This window comes from Spea bombifrons, chromosome 5 (assembly GCF_027358695.1).
Source record: "Spea bombifrons isolate aSpeBom1 chromosome 5, aSpeBom1.2.pri, whole genome shotgun sequence".
In the NCBI taxonomy this organism is placed as follows: Eukaryota; Metazoa; Chordata; class Amphibia; order Anura; family Pelobatidae; genus Spea; species Spea bombifrons.
The window spans coordinates 23,743,706-23,765,707 of NC_071091.1; the positions used below are offsets into that span (position 1 = coordinate 23,743,706).

The window sequence follows — 22,002 nt, forward strand, 5'->3', positions numbered from 1 at the left end:
TACTTTTTTGTGGCCTGTAACTAGAAAATGAAACATTTTGAGTGTCTGCCATGCAACATAGTGGCCAAATGCAGAGGTACAAAAGGTCACCCTGGTCATCATACTCCATCATGTTTGTCGCAAATGACTGTACAGCTCTCAGAAGCGTTACAATTAATGGCGATGTATTTGAACATCCAGAATAAACAGAAACCTCATAGGTAAATCACATTTTCCATAAAACTGCCGGCAGCCTTTGAATACAGAGTTCAAAAAGTAAAAACAAACATTCTCCTATGGTTTTGCCATCTGTTTCTACAATGAACTCTATACCAAATGGTGCCACTGTATTAATTTCACCATTCCTGTAAAGACAGATCAGATCAACAACAAGGCCAATGGTTTATGATAGGCAACCTTTATGTAAATGGTTATTGTAAACCTGCAAGGTTTGTCTGCTAAGAGGTGAGAAATATCAAATATAATGCTTACGATTACAAAAAAAAAATAATTCTCTATAGTTGGGATATTTATGTCTGATCAATGGTTTGGCAGACTCGCTAAAAAGTTAAAATAAGACGTTTTTGTCACTGAATGCATTGGCAGCTTCTTAAATAATAGAACAAGAAGACTTACGTCTATTAGCAGTCTGGACCTGAAAACTATATACAAAAAAAAATTATATATGTTAACCAAGTTGAGTCTTAAACTAAAAAGGTTCAATATTAACTAGAATTTCAAGATAAAACTACCCACGGCTTTTGTAAAGGATATCCAATACTAGTGTGTAGGACCCTAAAGCACCAATTAATAGGCTTCTGTGAAGCACTAAAATTGCTCAGATGTTCAGGATTTAGAAATGTTTTATAAACTGCCAAAAAGATCAAAACCCAAGAACAGCAGAACAAGGATGCAATTAGCTGGGATTTAATGAGCTACAGATGAGATATCGACAGCCTAACCTGTTTTATAACCATAATTTCCTGAAAGGTAATATCTAAACTGTTAACTCTCCCACTAAGGCTTAATGCCATATTATATCATCAGAACTTTTCCCCCAGAGGACAATCACCTGATTAAGACCCGTGTCACCAGTACAGTCTTCCTGTAGAGACGTTGACTATTCCTCAGCTAAATAAGGCCATTTATGAAACCGCTTACATGTAATGTGAAGTCTTGTAGCTTGAATTTGACAAAAAAAAACAAAAAAAAACATGCCAGCTTATTTAGCTAAAGAGCTTAAATAAATATTTAAAAATGCTAGAGTGTGTGAAGCGCGTATTTAAGATTTATAAAAAATATATGCTGAAATTTGGAAAATCTGTTTAAAAAAAAGAAAAATTATCCCAAAGGTCTGTTATGCATAAAACTACTGCATTGTACCAAACATCTGAGATACTGGTGAAAAGTCAACCACACCATCAATGATTGGCCTGCTTTTTGAAGTCCTCAGCAGCGTCCATTTATGAAGTGCAATAAAATGAGGAATTCTGCATGAGGTCAGCACCCCAATCCAATTAGGGACTGGATCTGACACTCTGGTTTAATTTGGCATCCAACCTTTGGCACATGTACCCCTTTAGGTAATTCTGAAACTAAGCAGGTACAGATGTACCACTTGGCTAACTTAAAATGTAATGGCATAAAGTAGGAGACAGTTACAATAAGAGGCCAGACTAAAGACAAGGTTAAGCAAAGCTATCAATAGTGACTCTGGAACCACTGAGAGACCCTGGTCAAGAAGAAGGTAGAGGGATCTGTGTCACTGATGGCTATTGTGCTGGTCTTAACTTGGGATGAAGTCATATCCTACATAGATTGGACTTTGCATTTAAAATAAAAATGAATTCACATTATATTGGCTATTTGGGGAAAAATATAAATTTTCTTGAATGAGAGAGAAAACACTTTTTCCATTCCTTCCGATCTTAATTGCACATTCCATTGACATGATAAAAGTATGCTAAACGAATGATTACCCAAAACAACTTCCCCTCTGCTTCTTTTGTAATATTCATCAGACATGCGGTCCCTGCTATAATTTCAAATATTTTTCTTACGTCGTGAGAACAAAAAACAAAAAAATTTAAATAAGATACTCCATCTTGGATTCACATGCTTCCTTTTTCATTATAAATTCTACAGGTCCGTGTTCCTCTCTACATCATGGCAATTATCAAGGTTATGTCATGCCCTTCTGGAAAGAATGGACACGAGGCAAAAAAGGTGCTCTTTGGGCAGCTGGAAGAATATGTAATTACATCTCACCACCAAATGGTCAGCTTAGGAGAAAGTCCTAATCCTAAATCACCTTTGGCTAAAACTTCAAATGAAACGAGCAGTCGTTAATTTTAAATGCTTTACAAATAGTCTTTTTAAAGAAGAGAACAAAGTGATAATGTGGAGAAAAATAAAATTACATATCCATGTGGCCTTGAATTGGATTTCTACATGGAAAGCCACAGAGAGAGCAATACCCAATGAGCACAGGCTGAGAAACTGAGCTGGTTAGGCAGCTGAACAAATTGGGCCTAATAAAATATAAATCCCAGCCACTTGGCAGATTTTATACTATTAAATAAGATAAGACATGATTCTTCATTGACAGAAGAGAAATTTAGCTCGGGTTTAAAAAAAAAAAAAAGCCACCTTTTCCTGGTGCGGTAAGAAAAGTAGTTGAAAATTTCTTTCATCTGAATTTAGATGACATTAAACACACAAGCCTTAAGGCAACACCAGTCATCCCGATGTGTAATAAGAGTTGAATCTGGGGGCTCTTACCCTGTAATTATCCATTAACACAGCTAACCAAGGCTTTATGGTCTGCATCACATCTGAAACCAAATGTTTTTCAACTTCAGATCCATCATGAAAGGTTAGGTTTCCCACGTGGATAGACTTCCTTACTTCTGAGAGTCCCAAAAATGGACCAAAGTACTCTTGGTCTAAGGGCTCCTGCAATCAAAAGGTCAGACCATAAAAGAATACAATTATACATTAACGAGTATAGCATTTAATACATCAATGAGACTGGATATGCAAAAACAAGGCTGTAAAATATATTTTACTTGCCTTTTTGATAAAGGTTTAAAACAAACTGGATATTTGCTCAAAAACTAAATGAAAAAAAGGTGTAGTCATGCCATAAGCTTGTTCAACATATCTAGAAGCAAGATGCAGTTTAAGCTGTCCAGACACAAGCTCAACAGAACACAATCATGGGGTATGCGTCTACACATACAGTTATCACCCGGTCCATTTTTTTTTATTACCTCAATATATTTTTAAATTAAAAGGGAGATATGTAAGAAATACTGTATTAAAATGTGATTTTTTTATAATTATTATGTTCCACCTTTACTGCTAAATCCAACACTTTAAAGCATTAAAATGGCACAATCTTTAGCATGCATGAGATCTATTTGGTCAGGGCTGACATCAGAGTAAGCATCCCATTTTTCATGGGACAGTCCTGATATTTGAGTGATGTGCCATCAAAGCACCCCTACTCTCTCACTTTTGGAGACAACGAGGATCATGTGCAAGTTGAGGCAATTCTCTGATCTTTCCTGACCGGCCCACCAAACTGACATTGATTGAGGTCTGTGCAACAGAGGTCTTCTCAATCACTGGTTCAAACGATGCACACAAACATCGCACATCAGTAGATGCACAGACGCCCAGCATTCTTTCTTCAATTTTAGGAGACGGCAAGCTTGAAAATACATCATCAATCTGGTCAAAAGTTTTAGTAGCTGTGGAATTCAAGAGTTTGACAACCAAACTTAATTTGTGGGATTCAGGATACCATGTATTACCTGGCACTGAAGGAAATTGAAGTAATTGGTACATCCTGTGACATTCTGATAGAAAGAAGGATATGATGTCCTGTCTCCATTTAGCAAGGAATCAAATACCTGGGAAGGAAGAAAAAAAAAAAGGAACAATTGTAAAAGCCGATTGGACCATTGGCATAAATCCGTATTTAAATAGAAAACGCACAAAACAATGGGGAAAGAATGAGACATCTCCAATTAATAGGAGGCATTATCAGGAAGGAGAGGGGTGTCAGAGGTCCTTCACAGGAAATTTTCACAAATTTGCATTGACATAATTAACATGTTTATCCGAAAATCATAACTCCACACAACTGCACAATGTCATGGTCCTCCTTTCAATCGCCTGCTCTATACCCTGACCTCCTTGTAACCTATAGAACCACAAAGCAGCAGCTCCGCGTAACGATCAGTCAGATCTAGAATCCCCTCAGTGGTCCAGCTACCGTCTCACAGCTAAAGGTTAAAGGTGATGTTCCATTTGGAACATTAAATGAGCTCCCTAGTGTTAAGAGAAAAAAAAACTTCACATGTTGGACATTGGCTTTACCTTGTAAGTCTGTTCCTGGGGGTAGTAAACTGATCTTAAAATCTTACCCACTAATTCCTAAATTTAGTTAAAATCTACAATTGCATCCAGGAACACCAGAGGCAAACCCTTTGAAGTTCTGCAGGTCATTTTCTGGAGCATGATATGGACTATTACTAAGTTGCTAGTAAAGTTTATTTATTTTCTTGGTGAGAATATATCTTAACTTTTACATAGTCACACTTCACAGAAATGGAAACACTTGATGGATTTGATGTATAAATTCTGACTGACACTACCCAAATAACTTCATGAGTCCTGAAGCGTTGTGCCTTTTGCGAGGAACTTAAAAGTAAATGTTATTTTGAATTCCTTTGCTCTGGTTCTGCCCTGCATTCAATGTAATTACTACCATGTAGGCACGTATTTAAGGAGTTTCTGGAAATGTACATTAACACACAGCAATCAATCATAGATATTAGACAGCAGGTTGAGTTTTTAACATTTTGTTTGCTATAAAAAAAAAAAAAAAAAAAAAAAAAAAAAAAAGTTATACACACACACACACAAAATATAAAATAAATATATATTATACACACATACACAAAAGATAAAATATATATATAGAAAAAATAATAAGGATCTGGCTTCAATATAATGGGCCAGCAGCAAAGGCCAGGGTACACTTTGATACCATGGTACATCAGAACATTATGACATACATCAAAAGCTTCAATCCACTTCTTCTGTTTGATATAGTTTTCCGCCAGATCAGTCTGCTGTTGGACAAACACTTTTTGATTCTCGTCTACCATGCCCGTTTGGTACATGAAGTCAGCATAGCCCCCTAGCATCTGTTGAACAGACACACAGAAATACAGCATTCGTTAGTAAAACACGTTGGCCTGATCATGTGGTTTAGGTTTCATTCTAAAATCAGCTAGAGCAAATCAGAAATGCTAAGCCCTAGATTAAGCCCGATAGAGCAACTAAATTGGGATCTGAAACATTTGTTAACAATACATTATGGGCCTATGGGAATGCTGCAGACTTTATCAAAACAGTATGTAGGAGACAAAGGGAATTCCACCTCCATTTAGAGATCAAAAGAACGGGAAACCGAATTAAAACAATAATACTTTACCACTTCAGGATCACAGAGACCGTCTCCAATGGCGATACCCTTGAAGTTGATTTTCACTTTGGCACTTGGATTGTGCGTGTGGATATAATAGCCGATGGCAGGAACGTATTTACCAGCGTAGGACTGGAGAATGAAGATAATATATTAATGGTTTTCTTTAAGCCAAACGCGTACTATATTATTACTATACACATTACGTTTAGATAAATAGAGAATATATTTAATACAAGATAGGTTTTGCAACGTTAGAAATCTTTTTAAAACAATATTCCTTGAATTGTAGAAGCAAACAACCTGACTTTTAAAGAGAACACTAATTACTGAAATTAAATTTGAATATATTAATTTAATGAGCACATGTTACACAAAGGCCAATCACATTCCAAAAAAAAAAAAAACCCCCAACATTCTAGGAAGTATCTTTACTTAATGTATTGCTTTGGCATATCCTTTGAATACATGGATTATAAATCAAGCAGCTACAATAAAAAAAAAAGTAATGACCCTGCCCGATCGTTCATCCTGACTATCTAAAGCGCCCCTAAGTGGAAGGGTATCTAAAAGGTTTGATCAAGAGAGTCTTACAGCAGAAAAGGGACACACGGCATCCATTACTTAATGCATTAGATCAGACTGCGATAAATATAAACCGCAACATACGCTGATCATTCTTTGGGGAAGAAGTTTATGCTAATAACACAACAGTAACCAAGAATAAGGGCAACTAAGTACAATAAGGGGTAGCTCTGTTAAAACCCAGTTGAGCATCTGCAGAATTCTGTAGTTACAAAATTCAACGTTCTTAAGAGTTGCTAGAATTTCTAGTCCTGTCCTAAATACCAGTGGCCACCAAATCCTGGTTCTAAGCAAAGAAATACTACTGTGTTCAGAGTAGTGCATTTCTGGAGGGCAGCATCAAGAGTTAATTCCAATCAGATCATCGTCATTGCCAGACAAGGTTAGGTGAACAGACAAGTGAATCTATTTCTTGGACTAGAAATCACATGTTCTGGTGTGGTGTGGGAGATGTATTCATTGTGAAAATGCCAAGAAATACTGTGTATTCAGAGTCTAGAATTAGAATTTGATGGCAGATAAGAACCATGTGGCCCATCTAATCGGACTGCTTTTCCTGCTTTAAAGACTCAAACTGTAATCAGTCCTTGGTCTCATCTTAGAGTCAGGAAAGCCATATGTCTGTCTATCTCCTGCATGTTGGAGGCTGTGAACTGCATGCTATACAATGTGCTAGTTCACCGTATATATGATTCTTATTAACTTATAATACGCAAATACTTTTTCTTAAAAGGGCTAGTCTTGTCCCCATTGCTTCCATTAAAAAATATATAAATATATATGGAGTCTATTTCGAATGATGGCCCAGAGCTCCCAGCTGACCCAACCTGAAGTGTATACCAACGTAGTTTGTGTGCAACTCTTCTGAAAACAGATGATTCTCTGTATTATGAAGGGTAAACACAATTTAGCCCATTACAGGAAATTCTACCGAAGATCTGTTAATCAGTAAGAGAATTGAGAGGATCATGTTAACCATTTCCATCTTGCATGTCAATTAGGACAACAAGCTAAACCAGACAAAGTTATGTTTCCATAGCGGTTGACCAAAAACACATTGGTCTGTAACCAAATGAAGGCAAAGTTCTCTAATTATGCTTCCCGTTTACTGAAAACAAAAAAGATGGCACCATCTAATATTAAATTCCAACTGCAGATTATCAAAAGGATTATGACATGTATAAAAATGGCTATGGACAGCTGCATGACACGCATCTCATAAAAATGTCAGTATCAGAATTCTGGAGAACAAATAAAAATAAAAGAGTGGCAACTTTCCATCTTGCAACTATAAGCCACGGGTCTTGAGCTGTAGTAGAATAAACTGTAAGGAGTATTATTATTATTTATTATTATTATCTTTTATTTATATAGCGCCAACAGTTTACGCAGCGCTTAATACAATACATAAATTCAAGGGATATGACAAGACAAGAATTGACAGACTAAGACAAACCGATACATTTGGTGGAGAGAGCCCTGCTCGCAAGCTTACAATCTAGAGGGAAAATGGGGTGATAAACATAAGGCATAGAGAAAGGGTGAGAGGTATTGTGGGGTACTCAGCAGACACAGCACAATTCACCCTGGAATTAGAAAATTCCAGACAGTATCAGGTCTAGGAATAATATTAGGGGACAGGTAGGGGGCTACAAACAAAACGGGGAACGTCACGTAAAGCGAACTTTGTTCTCACAAGATTGAGAAAGTTACTCAGCTAACAGTCTACACATAACCAAGTAGCTATGAAATAATACTATATAATACTACACAATCACATACATTTCTACAGAGATATTTCCAAATAAATACACTCAAACCTGCATATATATATATATATATATATATATATATATATATATATATATATATATATATATACAGTGTGCCATAAACCCAGACCTAACCACCTGCCTACAGAGAATGACTCTTCCTGGAGCTGCAGCCTCCTAGCTTGTGGGATCCCGCACAGCCAGGTAGCTTCTACTTAGAGAACTCTTCTATTACACACTTGGTTCCAGTGAGGGAAAAATGATTGCAATTTCATAGACGTCCCTGTCCCCCAAAAGGAGGATCGGGGAGAGGACGTCACTGCAAGCAACGTAACATTAGCTGAAGTTCCCACCTGGTCATGTCCGTGGAGATGTGGAAGAAGATGTGTTCGGCCGACATAGTAGGGAAACATTTTGAGAGAGTGTAAGAGAGAGAGTGTACAAGAATGAGCGAGTGGGAGTGAATGTGGGCCCACAAATTCAGAGCTTTTAGCTTTGTTTTGGTCCGATTTGTCAGGGGGGGCTGGCCTGGTTTTTGTACGATTCAATTAGTTAACCAAAATTTGATAAATTTGCAATGCGTATGAATCCAAACGTACAAGTCGATTACACGTGTATGACACATTTATGGTACTCATTATTCCCACCCACAACCCCATGGTCTTTTGATTTGTATTATGGACTGTATTGTTAACCAAAGTTTGAACAAATATTCGCTTCCTTCATTGAAAAACCGTTTTGTTTTTTAACCCCTTAAGGACAATGGGCGGTCCCTAAACTCATTGAAAACAATGCATTTTGAGCCCATACATGTACAGGCTGTCATTAAGGGATTAAAAAGCCCCTATGATTTATTTTAGAAATGTGTACTCTAAAAAGGAATATAAGAAAGCTGCAGGCCAGATATTAAATTAAAAAAATGAAGGTAGAAGAAGGGAATATACAAATGGGGTGGCAACACATCAAAGTACACCATGATAGTAAAGTAAGACAGAGAGAGTTCCAGGCAGGTGGTTGGCAGCAAAGTAGTCCATAGTTATGTATGAAAAAAGTTACTAAATTTGTACTTTATGCCTTTGTCAAACTGTGTGGTTCTTTTGCTTTAATAAGTGGGCAGAAGTAGAATGATAATTATTCACTACACTTCATTTTTACAATGACTCTGGACTGGAAGAAGTAAACATTCATTTCCTCCGGTTTCCTCCTCTCCACGAAACTCAACTGCTGGTTTCAATTTTGGTTAAAGAAGACAAATGTGTCTGGCAGGCTCCCTCATCTCAAGGCAAGAAACAAAGATCCACAAAAAAAATAATGTATACGGTACAAGCTGTTTTATATATAACCGGTTGGGAGAGCCAATTTTGCACAAGAGGGAACAAACTGCTATTGGCCTGTAATTTCATAAGGGAATTTTCTATCCTAAAACCAGGAGCCTTTTTTTTACTAATATATATATTTTTTTTTTTTTTTTTTTTTAGGCATATCTACACAAATCATTAAAGGACAGAGAGGGCTTTCTCTCGAAGCCAGTTTTAGATGTGTAGTCCAACATTTAGTATGTATATTATATTTATTATTGTGTCCATTAAAATAACGTTACGTCCATCAGAGGCGGATGCATACATTAAGTGTCAGTTAGGGTCCCACTACGGAAATAGTGACAATTACCAGCAGGGTATCATTAAATAAAAACAGGTCAACATTTAGATGAAAAGCACAGATTCAGGAGTTTAGCATGGTAATTATAGTCATTTCCTGCAATGTAATTTATTCTAATGCACTTTTTAAAATTGTCCATAAACATCTCTCAAACTTTATTTTAATGTTATGTCTCACTATAATATCAACATTTGCAATGTATACATTATGCATACTCATATGCATGTTACAAATAAAACCGGGGAATACAACATACAGTATTAACACTGTACACAGGGTAATATAAAACTTACTTTTAGGAGAATTATCTCAATTCTTTAAATGCATATTGGAGTCTCTTTAGCATTGACTCCAAATTATTTTACTGCATGCAAAACGGCCCCCAGATCATCTAGTTGTTGGAGTTTGAGAATTATACTACTTACAATGTCTCATAGAAACATAGAATTTAACGGCAGATCTATTCTGCCCCTTTTCTAGCCTTATGTAAAGACTTGTGTTTTAATCCGACCTTGGTTTCATTTTAGATTAATGCATGCTTACATCCCCTATTGTATTGGCCTCTACCACTTCTGATTAAAGGCTGTTCCATTAATCCACCCCTGCGGTAAAGTAAAATTTCCTTACATCTAAACCTCTAGTTTTAGACAATGGCCTCTTGTTCAAACATTTCTCCTCTGAAATAAACTTCACTTGTGTACTTTGTTAAACTCATTTAAGTATTTAAATGTTTCTATCACCCCTGCCCTCTCTCTTCTTTTCTCCGGGCCATTTACCATTTAAGTCGCCTTCCACTGACACCTCTCCAAAATGTCTACGTCCTTCTAGAGATGTGGTCTACAGAGTGGTACACAATCCCATGATCCCTTAGGGTGGATTGCATTAGGAACCCACTGTCAGCTCACACTTCATGAGTTGGCGCAGTAACCGTGTTCTGCGTACTTTATTTTAGCAGAACGCACACAAGTCTGAAATTTAAAAAGGTTTCATTTTATCAAACCTAAGATTCCACTCCAAATACTGACATTTTTACTCGACCTCCCTGTTGATTTAAAAAAGAAAATATATTTTTTATATTATATATATATATATATATATATATATATATATATATATATATATATATATATATAAATAAAACAATGTTTTTTTATATTAAAAAAGAAAATAAGCACCTCAACAATGGGAATGCCAGTTTCATTTTCTTTAGAAGGCTGAGAGTAATGGGATTAGATTAGATAGATCTATATAGCTAGGTTTACAAATCTATATGTTTACAGATGATTGAATTAAAAGTGCTTATAATGAACCTATATTAGAGTTGATGTGTATAGGAACACCGCAAATCTTTCATTACAATATACAAGCCCGTTCGATGCTGCTGTTTAGGAAAATGTTACTAAAAATATACAATTTAGAGGACAGGATTTACTGCATTTTATAACATTTTAGAGAGTTTGCCAAGTTTTCAATACAAAAACATACAATTTAAGTAAATAAATCTTTGACAAAGTCCCCAATGTTAACCATTAAGCACTGAAGTGCATTTCGCATTATGGACTGGATTACTGGACAAAAACATCTTTAAAAAGGAAAAAACAAAAAGTAAAACAATTCAAAGCAATATCTAAACGGACAGAGTAACTCTTGAGTAAACATACTGTGTGGAACAGACTATAAGGAGTCAATTTCCTCAAGAGGTTTGTAAAAGTCTGGCCAGGGTTAGCGTTGCAGAAATTAATGTACAGTGTATGGCAATGGCCAATAGTTTATTGCAATGATGGCTCCAGAGCTTTATACACACATGGATAAAGTGTATTAAAAAAAACCCAACAATTAAGAAGGGGCCCTTAACCTCCCTTGAGGGATAAACTAATCATGCAATCCTGTAACTGTTTTATTATGACATCATAGATTTCTCTGTTCAGACATCACTTTCTAAGCGTTGGATTTTAAACAAACAAAAAGAAGCTCATGCTGTGATTTTACCTCTAGAACTAAATAAATCCTGCTCTACATACTAACTTGATAAACAGGGTTTAATCAACCTCCCAAGAAATGTACACATTTTTATATATTATATAAATAGAATAATTCAGGCTTTGAAAGGGAACATCTATCCACAAAGAATCCTGTTTTATGTTCATTATGGTTATCTTGCTAGATTTATATTTCCTTCATGATGGCATCCAACGTGTTTATGAGATTTCATGATGAGCACCGCACACCCCGCAGTCTCCAGTACATAGTTGCATAGGCAAGAAGGGGCTGAAATTTAGGATGAACAATATTCCAAATTTCTCAATCGTCCGAAAGAGTAAATGTTTTAGTGTATATATGCACATGTATCCTCTCTGCCTATATAAATGTATAAACTCAGAGGTTTAGACCATTAACATTATTTGGTGTTGAGTGCTAATCGGTTTGCAAATCAGTGGAATGCTAAATTTAAAACAAAAACGCTGTCTAGTACAGATTACGGAAAATATACATATACCAGAGTTATGCTTAGCATAATAGCTCATTCTAGGGAAAAACAAACAGATACAAGTAAACAATTGAGGTCTTTATGGCAACATACACTGCAATACTATACGGTAACACATACACCACACTCTATATACACACTATCCAACAACATACACTGCAATACTATACGGAAACACACACACACACACCACACTCTATATACACACTATCCAACAACACACACTGCAATACTGTACGGAAACACACACACACACACCACACTCTATATACACACTATCCAACAACATACACTGCAATACTATACGGAAACACACACACACACACCACACTCTATATACACACTATCCAACAACACACACTGCAATACTGTACGGAAACACACACACACACACCACACTCTATATACACACGCACACACACACTATCCAACAACATACACTCACACATGTACACTGATTAACACTATACATATATAAAATACACACTGAATCTACATATACATACACACACCGACTGACACTACAGTATACACAGACACAATACTCCCCCGCTCACCTCACGGAGAGCGGTCTCACCGCTGCCCGTCTTCTACCTTGGGTCACATAATGCATGTTACGTGGCCCTGCTGGGCACCTTGTGGCACTCTCTTCACTGCGTCCTAGCAAAGAAGCTAGATTCCCGATGGTGGCCCTGGCCAGTGCTACCCACTTGTCCTGGGTGCCAGGAATTGATTTCTAGTCGCCATGGTGACCTGACACCTGGGGGCCTGTTGATCCCTGCCCTAAGCAGTAAGATTATCTAAACATGTTATCACCATACCCCCCTCATACATGCAACACACAACACTCACCTCTCCTGTAGCATAGAATTCATTCTTCTGATAGTCAGGAAAGATCTGGAAAAACTGTGTGAGCGCACTAGCCAAAAAAAAAAAATAAAACATTACATTATGAAAGCGGAGACCCTACACACACACACACACACACACACACACACACACACACACACACGATTGTAAGCTTGCGAGCATGGCTCTCTCCACCTAATGTATCGGTTTGTCTTAGTCTGTCAACTCTTGTCTTGACATCCCCCTTGAATATATGTATTCTATTAAGTGCTGCGTAAACTGTTGGCGCTATATAAATAAAAGATAATAATATAAATATATATATATATATATATATATATATATATATATTTCTGTAGATGCATTGTGAAATCATTTAGAACACTATGAGCTTAAAACAGTAACATGACAGATTGCAATACATTTATAGAGCGCCGGGAGATTCCGTAGCTATTGAAATAGTATTCGTATTACGCTGTACTATTAAAAGCCAAATCAATTTACTGGGAAGTGCGGAGCTCAGTATGATAAATGTGCGCTTTATGGACAAGATGAACTGTAACAGCCTCTGATGGGAATGTGCAAAAATAGTTATTTAGTTTTTTATTTAGGTTTTATATTAGCCATTAAGCTACTCTTGTTCCAACTGGCAAAATAAACACTTAATAATTGAAATACGCCTCATGCATAACACACAGTGTACATTCGATGATTCTCATCTCCGGTATATATCCGTCTTCTGGATTTGCTTTTTAAATGGATGCTACATGTGCAGGGTTTGTGTCTAGATCCACATTTAGAAGCAGTGGCATATTCTGGTGTAGGAAGGGCAGCAGCTCCTAGATCCCATCGGGGAATCTTCCTCCCCGACACGCTACTGCTCCGTGCGCTCTTATGAGAGATCTCTGCTCCCTTGCAGCCAGCCCCATTACATTCTGGAGGCACACCATCCATAGGGTACTCATGTGGGATTGTAAAATACAGCATACATACATACATGGAGATGGCGCTCAGCATAGAAGACGGCAGCTGCGGGGGCGAGCGGGGGATGACGGCTATGGTTCTGCCCTCAGACAAGCCAAGGGGCAGGATTCAACCGAATACATCACGGTCAACAAATGCCAAGACACGCGTACCTGTACAAGTCTCTTCCAACATCCTCTTGATTTACAGCAAACCCCCGGTCATCATCCGTAAAACTGAAGCCTGTACCAACCTAAATTGTAAAAAAGTTTTTTTAAAATATTGTGCGAGATTTCTGTGGTTACGACTGTTTGATAACTACATCTGGAAAATTTGCCACTGTGCCCCCCCCTTTAACTCCATATGAGGGTAGACAGAAGGCTATGCTAAGCTGGCATTATGCTGTGAAAGGGCAGGAGATAGCTTCGTTGGGATATTGAATTGCCCAATTACTTTCAGAGACCCATAACATACTTTCTCTGTGACAAAGGGAAACAAAACAATAAAAAATGGGAAATAATGACCTAATACAAATACTAGCACGTGGTCGTTCTACCACATGGGCATCAAGAGATTACATGATACAAAATGTTCATTTAGCAGACTTAAAGAAATAAAATTGGCTACATATTAAACTTTCCATAAATGCATCACAGAGAGCACATTGTGAAGAAGATGTGAGCACTTACTGGGTTATCTATGTAAAGCATGGAGTATGTTTGTGCCCAAGAAAAATTCCGAAGACTCACTAAAAAAAAGTAAAAAAAGAGGTGAAGGTAAAAAGCGGGTAATACAGCACCGGACATACAAAATATGAATTCTAGGAACTATTACACACACATGCAAAAGTCCGACTCCAAATGCCGTCATAGAAAGCTGTCAAGCTAAAGCGGAACTGTTGCTGTTTCACGGATCTGTGCACGCTTCAGAACACTTTAAATAAACCTTTGAATCACTGTTTACAGATCAAAATAAGCAATACATTATGAGAAACCCACCTTGTCTGGATACCATGACAACAACCATCTTAACCGTTGTGCATCAAAGGCAGTGCTTTATGCAGTAAAGTTGTTTAGAATTTCCAAAAACAATGTTTTCTCTCATTTTGTTCCAACAAACTCCCTTTATCTGCAGACCTGGAGGCCGCCATTGTTGGTCAGTCATGTGATACTTTAGGTGTCTTTCCCCGCTGAATCGCCCCATTGAGCAGATTCTTTATGGCAACGCTAATGAGGTCCATTCCTCTACAGACTCAGACTGTACAGCTGGGAGATTGAGACCAAGCCATTGTGTGTTTACAACAGGCTGTATGGTAAGGGGACAAGCAGTTTATCTAGTAGGATATATACAAATGTCTAATGCGTAGCTATCTAAAAACATTAAACTATAAACGGTTTCAAAAATCAAAATAATATTTTGAAGAAAAATAAAAATAAATGGTGAGAGTTCCATTTTAATCGCTTTAGACTGGATCAGGGCCATCCACGCCTGTCTCTGTAAATCAACTTGTTATATTAGATATTACTTATTGTATCCGGTCTATATTAAACAAATAATCTACCCCTCACTTGTTAAGTTGCTGATATTGGTTTCCTTAAGGAAAATGTTGAATATCACCAAAACTATTACGCTAATAAAAAAATAATTAATAAGCAAAATACACATGCAGTTTTAATAAATTAATTTAGTTATAAAAAAAGACTGTTAATATGACAAAAGGCTTCAGCTAACTTGGAGAAGCCTTTGTCTCTATTAACAGAGAATGAGAGGCGGTACCCTTATACCAAATGGCAGAGAAATACATAAAAGCTACTGATCAGAACAATTGCATCAGAAAGGTCAGCTTGCAGAAGTAATAATGTTTTGATTAATGCTTACATGTGAGGTTCTCATTTACAACATAAGGTCCATGCTCCACAAAGAGGCCAAACATGGAGGTTCCTCCCGGTCCACCCTGCAGCCACAAAAGAACTGGCGCAGTCTCAGGATTGACCTATAACGTAAGAGAATCGGTATACTGAGCAAGTAGTTACCTTGATTTAAAAAAGAACTCATGTTAAAATATTGAAGGTGCCACACCACAAACCAGTTTTACCGCAATCAGGTCTAGAACAGGATAGATGTGCTGACGTTATCCACGTCCAAGACATTAACATCACTGATTAGTGGTACTTGGGGACAACACTGATAACCTCTGGTATAATACCGCTGTAGTAGTCATAATATGGTAAATGATTCAGACGAGGTGTTGAGGACTTCTAGGCCGTTTTAAAATAGCAAAATAAAAGACTGTGTATAGATTGGGACATAAGAAAGCACGCCACAGAAGGTTTCAAATACACGGGATGAAATCACATCATGCAAAACCACAATTTGTCAACGATTTTACATAAACCATGGCGCCCTCTGCTGGACACTGCAAGTAAATTACCCAGAATTTAGAGCAGGATCCTTGATGCTGTAGAAGAGCAATTACTGATGCTGGCTTCTAATTTTGATATAAAATTTGGCACTTTATGCTATAGGCCGTGTGGCTTTATTAAAACGTTAAATTAAAATCATATTTTCTTGCCAGTAATTACCCTTAAAAAAGGATTAAATCTACTGCCAACAAAAAAGGTGGACAGTAACTTGATAGGGGGCAATAATGTCACAGGGTGGAATGATCATGGAGATCTCAGTTTCACATAGAACGTGGGTTCCCAATACATATACCACCCTTCAAGACGTTGGGGTCCTCTTAGCTGCTTTCATGGAAAACGAGGACAATTTTAGCTGCAACATAATTGCAAAAATGATCAATTATACTTTTAACTTAAACTTGGATTAGCGTACACAGCGTGCCATTGTAACACAGGAGTGAAGGGAGCGATGAAGGGTCTCTGTACCTCTATGAAGATATTCCATTAAAAAAAAATCAGCTGTTTCCAGCTACAATAGTCATTTACAACATTAAACATCTGCACTGTATTCCTGACCCATTTCATGTTATTTTAACGGACATTTGCTTTTCTTTGAAAAACAAGAACATTTCTAAGTGTACAGGTTTATTGTTATATTGGTATAGAACAACAAAATAAAGGATTTGTTAAATGTGACAGATGATGGTCTATAATAGGAACCAGGGTGTCTAGCAGGGTGTCCCTGCCCATCGCAACTCCCTCCCTTACACTCTAGTTGGCTTTAGCTGGTTAGTCGCTCCGGTCCATGCAATACTCTGGGGAAAACAAGCTCTGAACAAACCACCAGAGTAACAACACAGTTCAGGTACAGAACAGACTCACCTTTTTTGAGAAAAACAAGGTGTTTATCCACAAAACCAAGTCACTATGGGTAAAGGACAAAAATTACGTATTATCTACTGCCAACAGGGCCTTAAAGGTGACCTGCATATGTCCATTTGAACTGACCGATTGAGTCAAACCTGGACAGGGGGGGGATGACATGGGAAATTACTCTAGACCTGTTATGTAGACACCATGGGCTCATGAGAACAAGGCAGTGGTCACTGGGTGTGGGCTAAATGCTACAACTATGTAAATAAATAGTAAATTAGACAAAAAACTGAAATGAAACAGGGAAAATATATCCAAAGAGATAAACCTGGAATAATCACGTTAACAGGACAATCGATTGGAATCAGTCAAGTGTTCTTTAATCCTACGGTGAGAACCAAACTTTAGTTCATACACGTACCTGAGCTGGGAAAAACCAGAAGAATAAATTGCTGTTGTAGGTCTTGTTCACGGTGAGATACCCAGCATAGCTTTTCACATTCGCTCCGGGAAGCTCACCAAGAAGACTTAACTGCCTTGCTGCAACAGAGAAGCAGATTACATGAAACTACAGCTGAGCTACACAATAATATTATCGCCTCCAGCTGTTTCCACCTTATGTACAAACTAATGCAAAGAATTCAGGTATTACGCATTGGTGGAGAATATTCTACCCCATTGTGCAGAATGTTCTACAACTGACCGTTTTTATTCAGCTTCTCCAACAGTATTTTAAAATACCACTCTAATTCATTTACGGCCACATTATTGACAGATAAAACATAGTGCTAACCTTCATCGGCTCTCCCACTTTCTAGGTAGGGCGTAAGGAAAAGTGGTTTTCCAGGGTCGCCTTCTGCAGTTGTGGAAACCTTCACACCCTTGAACATGCGCCCAAAAGGATTCACCATCCCAAACGACCATCCAGACTCCAAGTTCACCACCAAGGAAAACCAAAGCAGCAACGTAATCCTTTTCTTCATTCTGCTTTCTGATTTTGTAGAACAAAAGAAAAAAATACATTCAGTACATAGAACACTCTCAGTTGATATAGGATTCATATACAATACATACAATTTTATTATAGGAGAAGACACGGTTCGTTTTCATACAAACAACAAAAGTGTTGAACAACCAACAGAGCTAGATTTTTTTTTAGGGTGCCATGCATTTTATGCAGAGAGAACTATTCGGCCCATCTAGTCTGTCAATGTTTTGCTTGATGTTGCCACAAAGACTGAAAAAAGACTTATTGGGCTAGTGCTTATGCATCCAACTGTTCAGAGATAAAGATAAAATTACAGTTCTGGTAATGTTTTCTTTACACGTATGCTAGCAAGTCATCAGTGTTCAGACAGCAGATGTGATTGGCAGCTGCTGCTGCTATTCCCATTGCTACTGGGAATGTGCAAAAAAAGTGTTCACATTCTGGTGTTCGCCGAACACTCGAACAATAAACTTGTATCTTTGGATGATTATGCTTTCTGAGTAGCGGAGTGCTTTATTTTGATAGAAGCCACAAAGTACCAAAAAAAATGCAAGTAACTGGCCACTAGAGGGCGATAAAACGATAAAATATGAATTCAGATCATAAATTCTCACACACATTGAAACAAATTTTTGGTGACTGTAAACAGAATTGAGTTTACAGGGTAGTCAGTAAATCTCGGCTTATGCTGGTGACAGTAAAACGCAGTTGGGGTAACTAATAAACACTTGATTGTAGTACTAACAGTAATGAGAAAAATAAAACAAACAGGCAGCAGATTAAAGCATTCTTACGGGTGGACAAAGTGTTCTTCGCAGACCTTGATTTAACCCTTGTCTTGTTTAGTATGCCTTTCAACATGGTTTATTTTCATTAAAATCCTTAGACAGACCTGACATGATCAGACTTGATCACCAGTATTTTAAATGCATAGATAAGTATATCTGAAATTTTAACCCTCTGGGATCACAACAGAGTGAGTCCCACAGTTGTTGTGGCAATAACCAGAGTAGACTAATAAATGTTCATAGTGTTCCATAATTTATTACATGGTCTACAAGTTAGAGTTTGTCACACAACAATCTCCAAATCCATTTTAAAGCAAAACTACAATCAGAGAGTATTAACCCCCCCCCCCAAGTACATATGTGCCCCGCGTGAGTCCACATTGATTGCAAGCATCCCTAAAATACAATAAATACCAAGTATTCAACGCATTGAGGAAGGTTTCCCATGACTGCCGGGACACGTGCCTAGGAGACAACTGCGACAAGCAATACGTTTAGCGTCAGATTACCTAGCTCAAAGCATAGATCATTTTTAATGAAATTGTATATGGAATAACGCAGAATTTTGACTCCTTGTAAGAAAGAGAACCGGTTGAGGTCACTTGTCTACCAGTGTTGATATACCATACATGTATAGTTGGAAGAAAAGAGGATGGGGGAAGGGGTATGATATAAGTATCAGGAAACCTATTGAAATGTGTAAGAAGTACAGCAAGTGTTATATATTTCTAACCAAAAGATATGCTAGGACAAGAGGTAGAAAAACATACAACCTAGATGGACCAAACAATTCTTCTCGGCTTTCAGAATATGGAGGTGCAACGTAAAGTGGTTTGAGTTATCAGGTAACCATAACTGGCCTACTTACGACCTACTCTATGAGGCTTATTCACTTAATGTGCAGTTTTAAGGAGAGCTGTGTAACAACGTGCAAGGACGCAGAAGAAATCTGACTTAACTATACATTAGGCAAGGCCAGCCAAGTTCTCCCTGCAGCAGAAGCTGATAGAGTCGGAACCTTTATAATGTATAGTGAAGACATGGAGCTAAAATGACTTGTCTGTCAGTTCTCCCTTAATAAATAAAACCCCTACATCTTCTGCTGGCTTCAAAGACCAGGCAAGGCCCAAGTTTGCTAAATGCCTCAGCTCTGGTCATGGATGCTGAAGTGGTCTCCACGCATCAACTTGTGAAACAATAACAGCATACTCAACGTTCTGTAGTGAAATCAAGCATGGTGCTAGGCTTCTGTAGCAGTTTGCTTTACGCAAAAATGAGCACAATAGTATTTAAGGCTTTTAGTAGCAAAAGGCTACTTTTTGAGAACAAAGTCTTCTGTGCATCATACAGAACATGCAGCAACTTATATTAAAAACTGCTTTACCAGCCCTTCTGGAAATAAAAACACCAGTGGATTACTGAAATCACACAAGAATATTTTGGCACACTGGTCAAAGTAAGATCTCTAGCTTATCCCTGATACTCTTAGTTTTAGTGCCTTCCACTCACAGTAGTAATGATGGCCTAGAGATCTTTGCCCCCTGCTGCCCCCTGGAGGCTATATTGTGTTCTGCAGCATCCTTGCATGTGGCTCTGCCATAAATACCGATTCATTTGTTCTCTAGGGTAATGAGGTTCAGGCAGAGTACTTATACCCATCCCTCATAGAGGACAGTGTTGGAGAAATACTGTTGCTCACCCAAAAGTTTTTATTACCAGTATGATATTCAAGTGTTTACAATTTTTTAAAACAATTCTAGTTCTCACATATTACGTTTTAAGACAAATGCATATTAGACATCTTTATGCATTCTCGCTTTGTTATATTGGCCTGCAGAGTGATCTATAACGGAGCTTATTAAGTTTATTCAACTGTTGACACTATAAAGGACATCTCCGCGTTATGATACCATCAGTACACGCAATACTGTACAGCGCTCAAAATTAGCCTTATCGCTATAGCAACAAGAGGATTAGTCCAATTCTTAACCACTTTTCAACTAATATACTAAGCAAGGGGTCTCCAAACTGCACCCCTCTAGCTGCTGCAGGACTACATCTCTCATAATCCTCTGCAAGCCTCTGAGCTGAAAGATCATTATTAGAGATGTAGTCCTGCAACAGCTGGAGGGCCACAGCGTGGAGACCCCTGTCCTAGGCAAACACTCTCCCATGTGTCCCCTTCCGGTAAGGCTGGCTAAACCAAGCATTTGGTTCCAGTCCACTCTGGCTCACCCAGCTGTCGCTGTAGAACAAGACAATCTAATAAACAAACATCCCTGCGACAGGAATCTGTAACAAACCCACATATAAGACAAACTCCAGGCACCATGGTAATTAAGTATTGTTTGATGGAGCCTAGAGTTTTTACCTGCTAGCCACACTAATCAGCTGCACAGTGCTAGGTCTTCATCTATATCTCTATACAAACAGATCTGGATTGCATGTGTGGCCGTTATCTATATACAGAGCCAGATTTTCCATCCTATGCGCATTACCCATCCTATGCGCATTACCCATCCATAGCAGTGTGGAGGCTGCTGTATCTTGTCCCTGTCTCGCCTCATACGCATACTTGTTGTCACTCACAGACTTCTCCTGTATGAATGGATGAGCTGGTCCAGCCAAAAGCCTTGTTTAATACGTAAAATACGAAAGTCTCCCCACATTAGCGATGGATTTCCTGCAGGAGTAGCTCATTGAGGTTGACCATAATAGTGTGGCTGAAGAGCTGAAATATTTAAATTCTCCTGCAAATAACCCCAAGGGATTTGAGTCCAGAGTAGGATTCCTGCCTGGCATGAAGATGGATGCTCTCAATAAGGAAAACTCGTGTGGCTTTAGGTATATTAGAGACACGTATTCTGTAAGTTCAAATTCAGCATTTCCTTCAAATTTACCTTTACTTTGCAAAGTACCTCAAGAAAGATGCCTTCCAACTAGCAAAGCATTAATTAATTGTTCAAGCACAATGTTTACTGACACAGGTGTTCTCTTAATCCTTTCTTGGCATGGAACATCTCACCCTGTGTTTGGAGGCCAGGAACCTTTATAGATTCTGCCACCAGGGGAAGGCCACACTCCGCTATGCACCACCGAAGCAGTTAATGGAGCTCAGAAATTGCTGAACCATAGAAAAGTTGTCCATGCTGTGCT

General features: G+C 38.0%; 1 protein-coding gene across 1 annotated transcript in view; it reads right to left on the bottom strand.

Moving 5' to 3' along the window:
* The window catches only part of CPVL (carboxypeptidase vitellogenic like), a 47,624-nt gene that overhangs the window by 20,138 nt on the left and 5,484 nt on the right, over window positions 1–22,002 (bottom strand). Inside the window, exons 2-11 of the mRNA XM_053467181.1 lie at window positions 17,864–18,061; window positions 17,492–17,610; window positions 15,674–15,788; window positions 14,485–14,543; window positions 13,969–14,048; window positions 12,836–12,902; window positions 5,489–5,611; window positions 5,067–5,198; window positions 3,798–3,896; window positions 2,761–2,934 (exon numbers count right to left, since the gene is read on the bottom strand). Coding sequence (XP_053323156.1) covers window positions 2,761–2,934; window positions 3,798–3,896; window positions 5,067–5,198; window positions 5,489–5,611; window positions 12,836–12,902; window positions 13,969–14,048; window positions 14,485–14,543; window positions 15,674–15,788; window positions 17,492–17,610; window positions 17,864–18,053 — 1,158 coding nt within the window. The 5' untranslated portion in view covers window positions 18,054–18,061. The remainder of the gene's footprint in view (window positions 1–2,760; window positions 2,935–3,797; window positions 3,897–5,066; window positions 5,199–5,488; window positions 5,612–12,835; window positions 12,903–13,968; window positions 14,049–14,484; window positions 14,544–15,673; window positions 15,789–17,491; window positions 17,611–17,863; window positions 18,062–22,002) is intronic.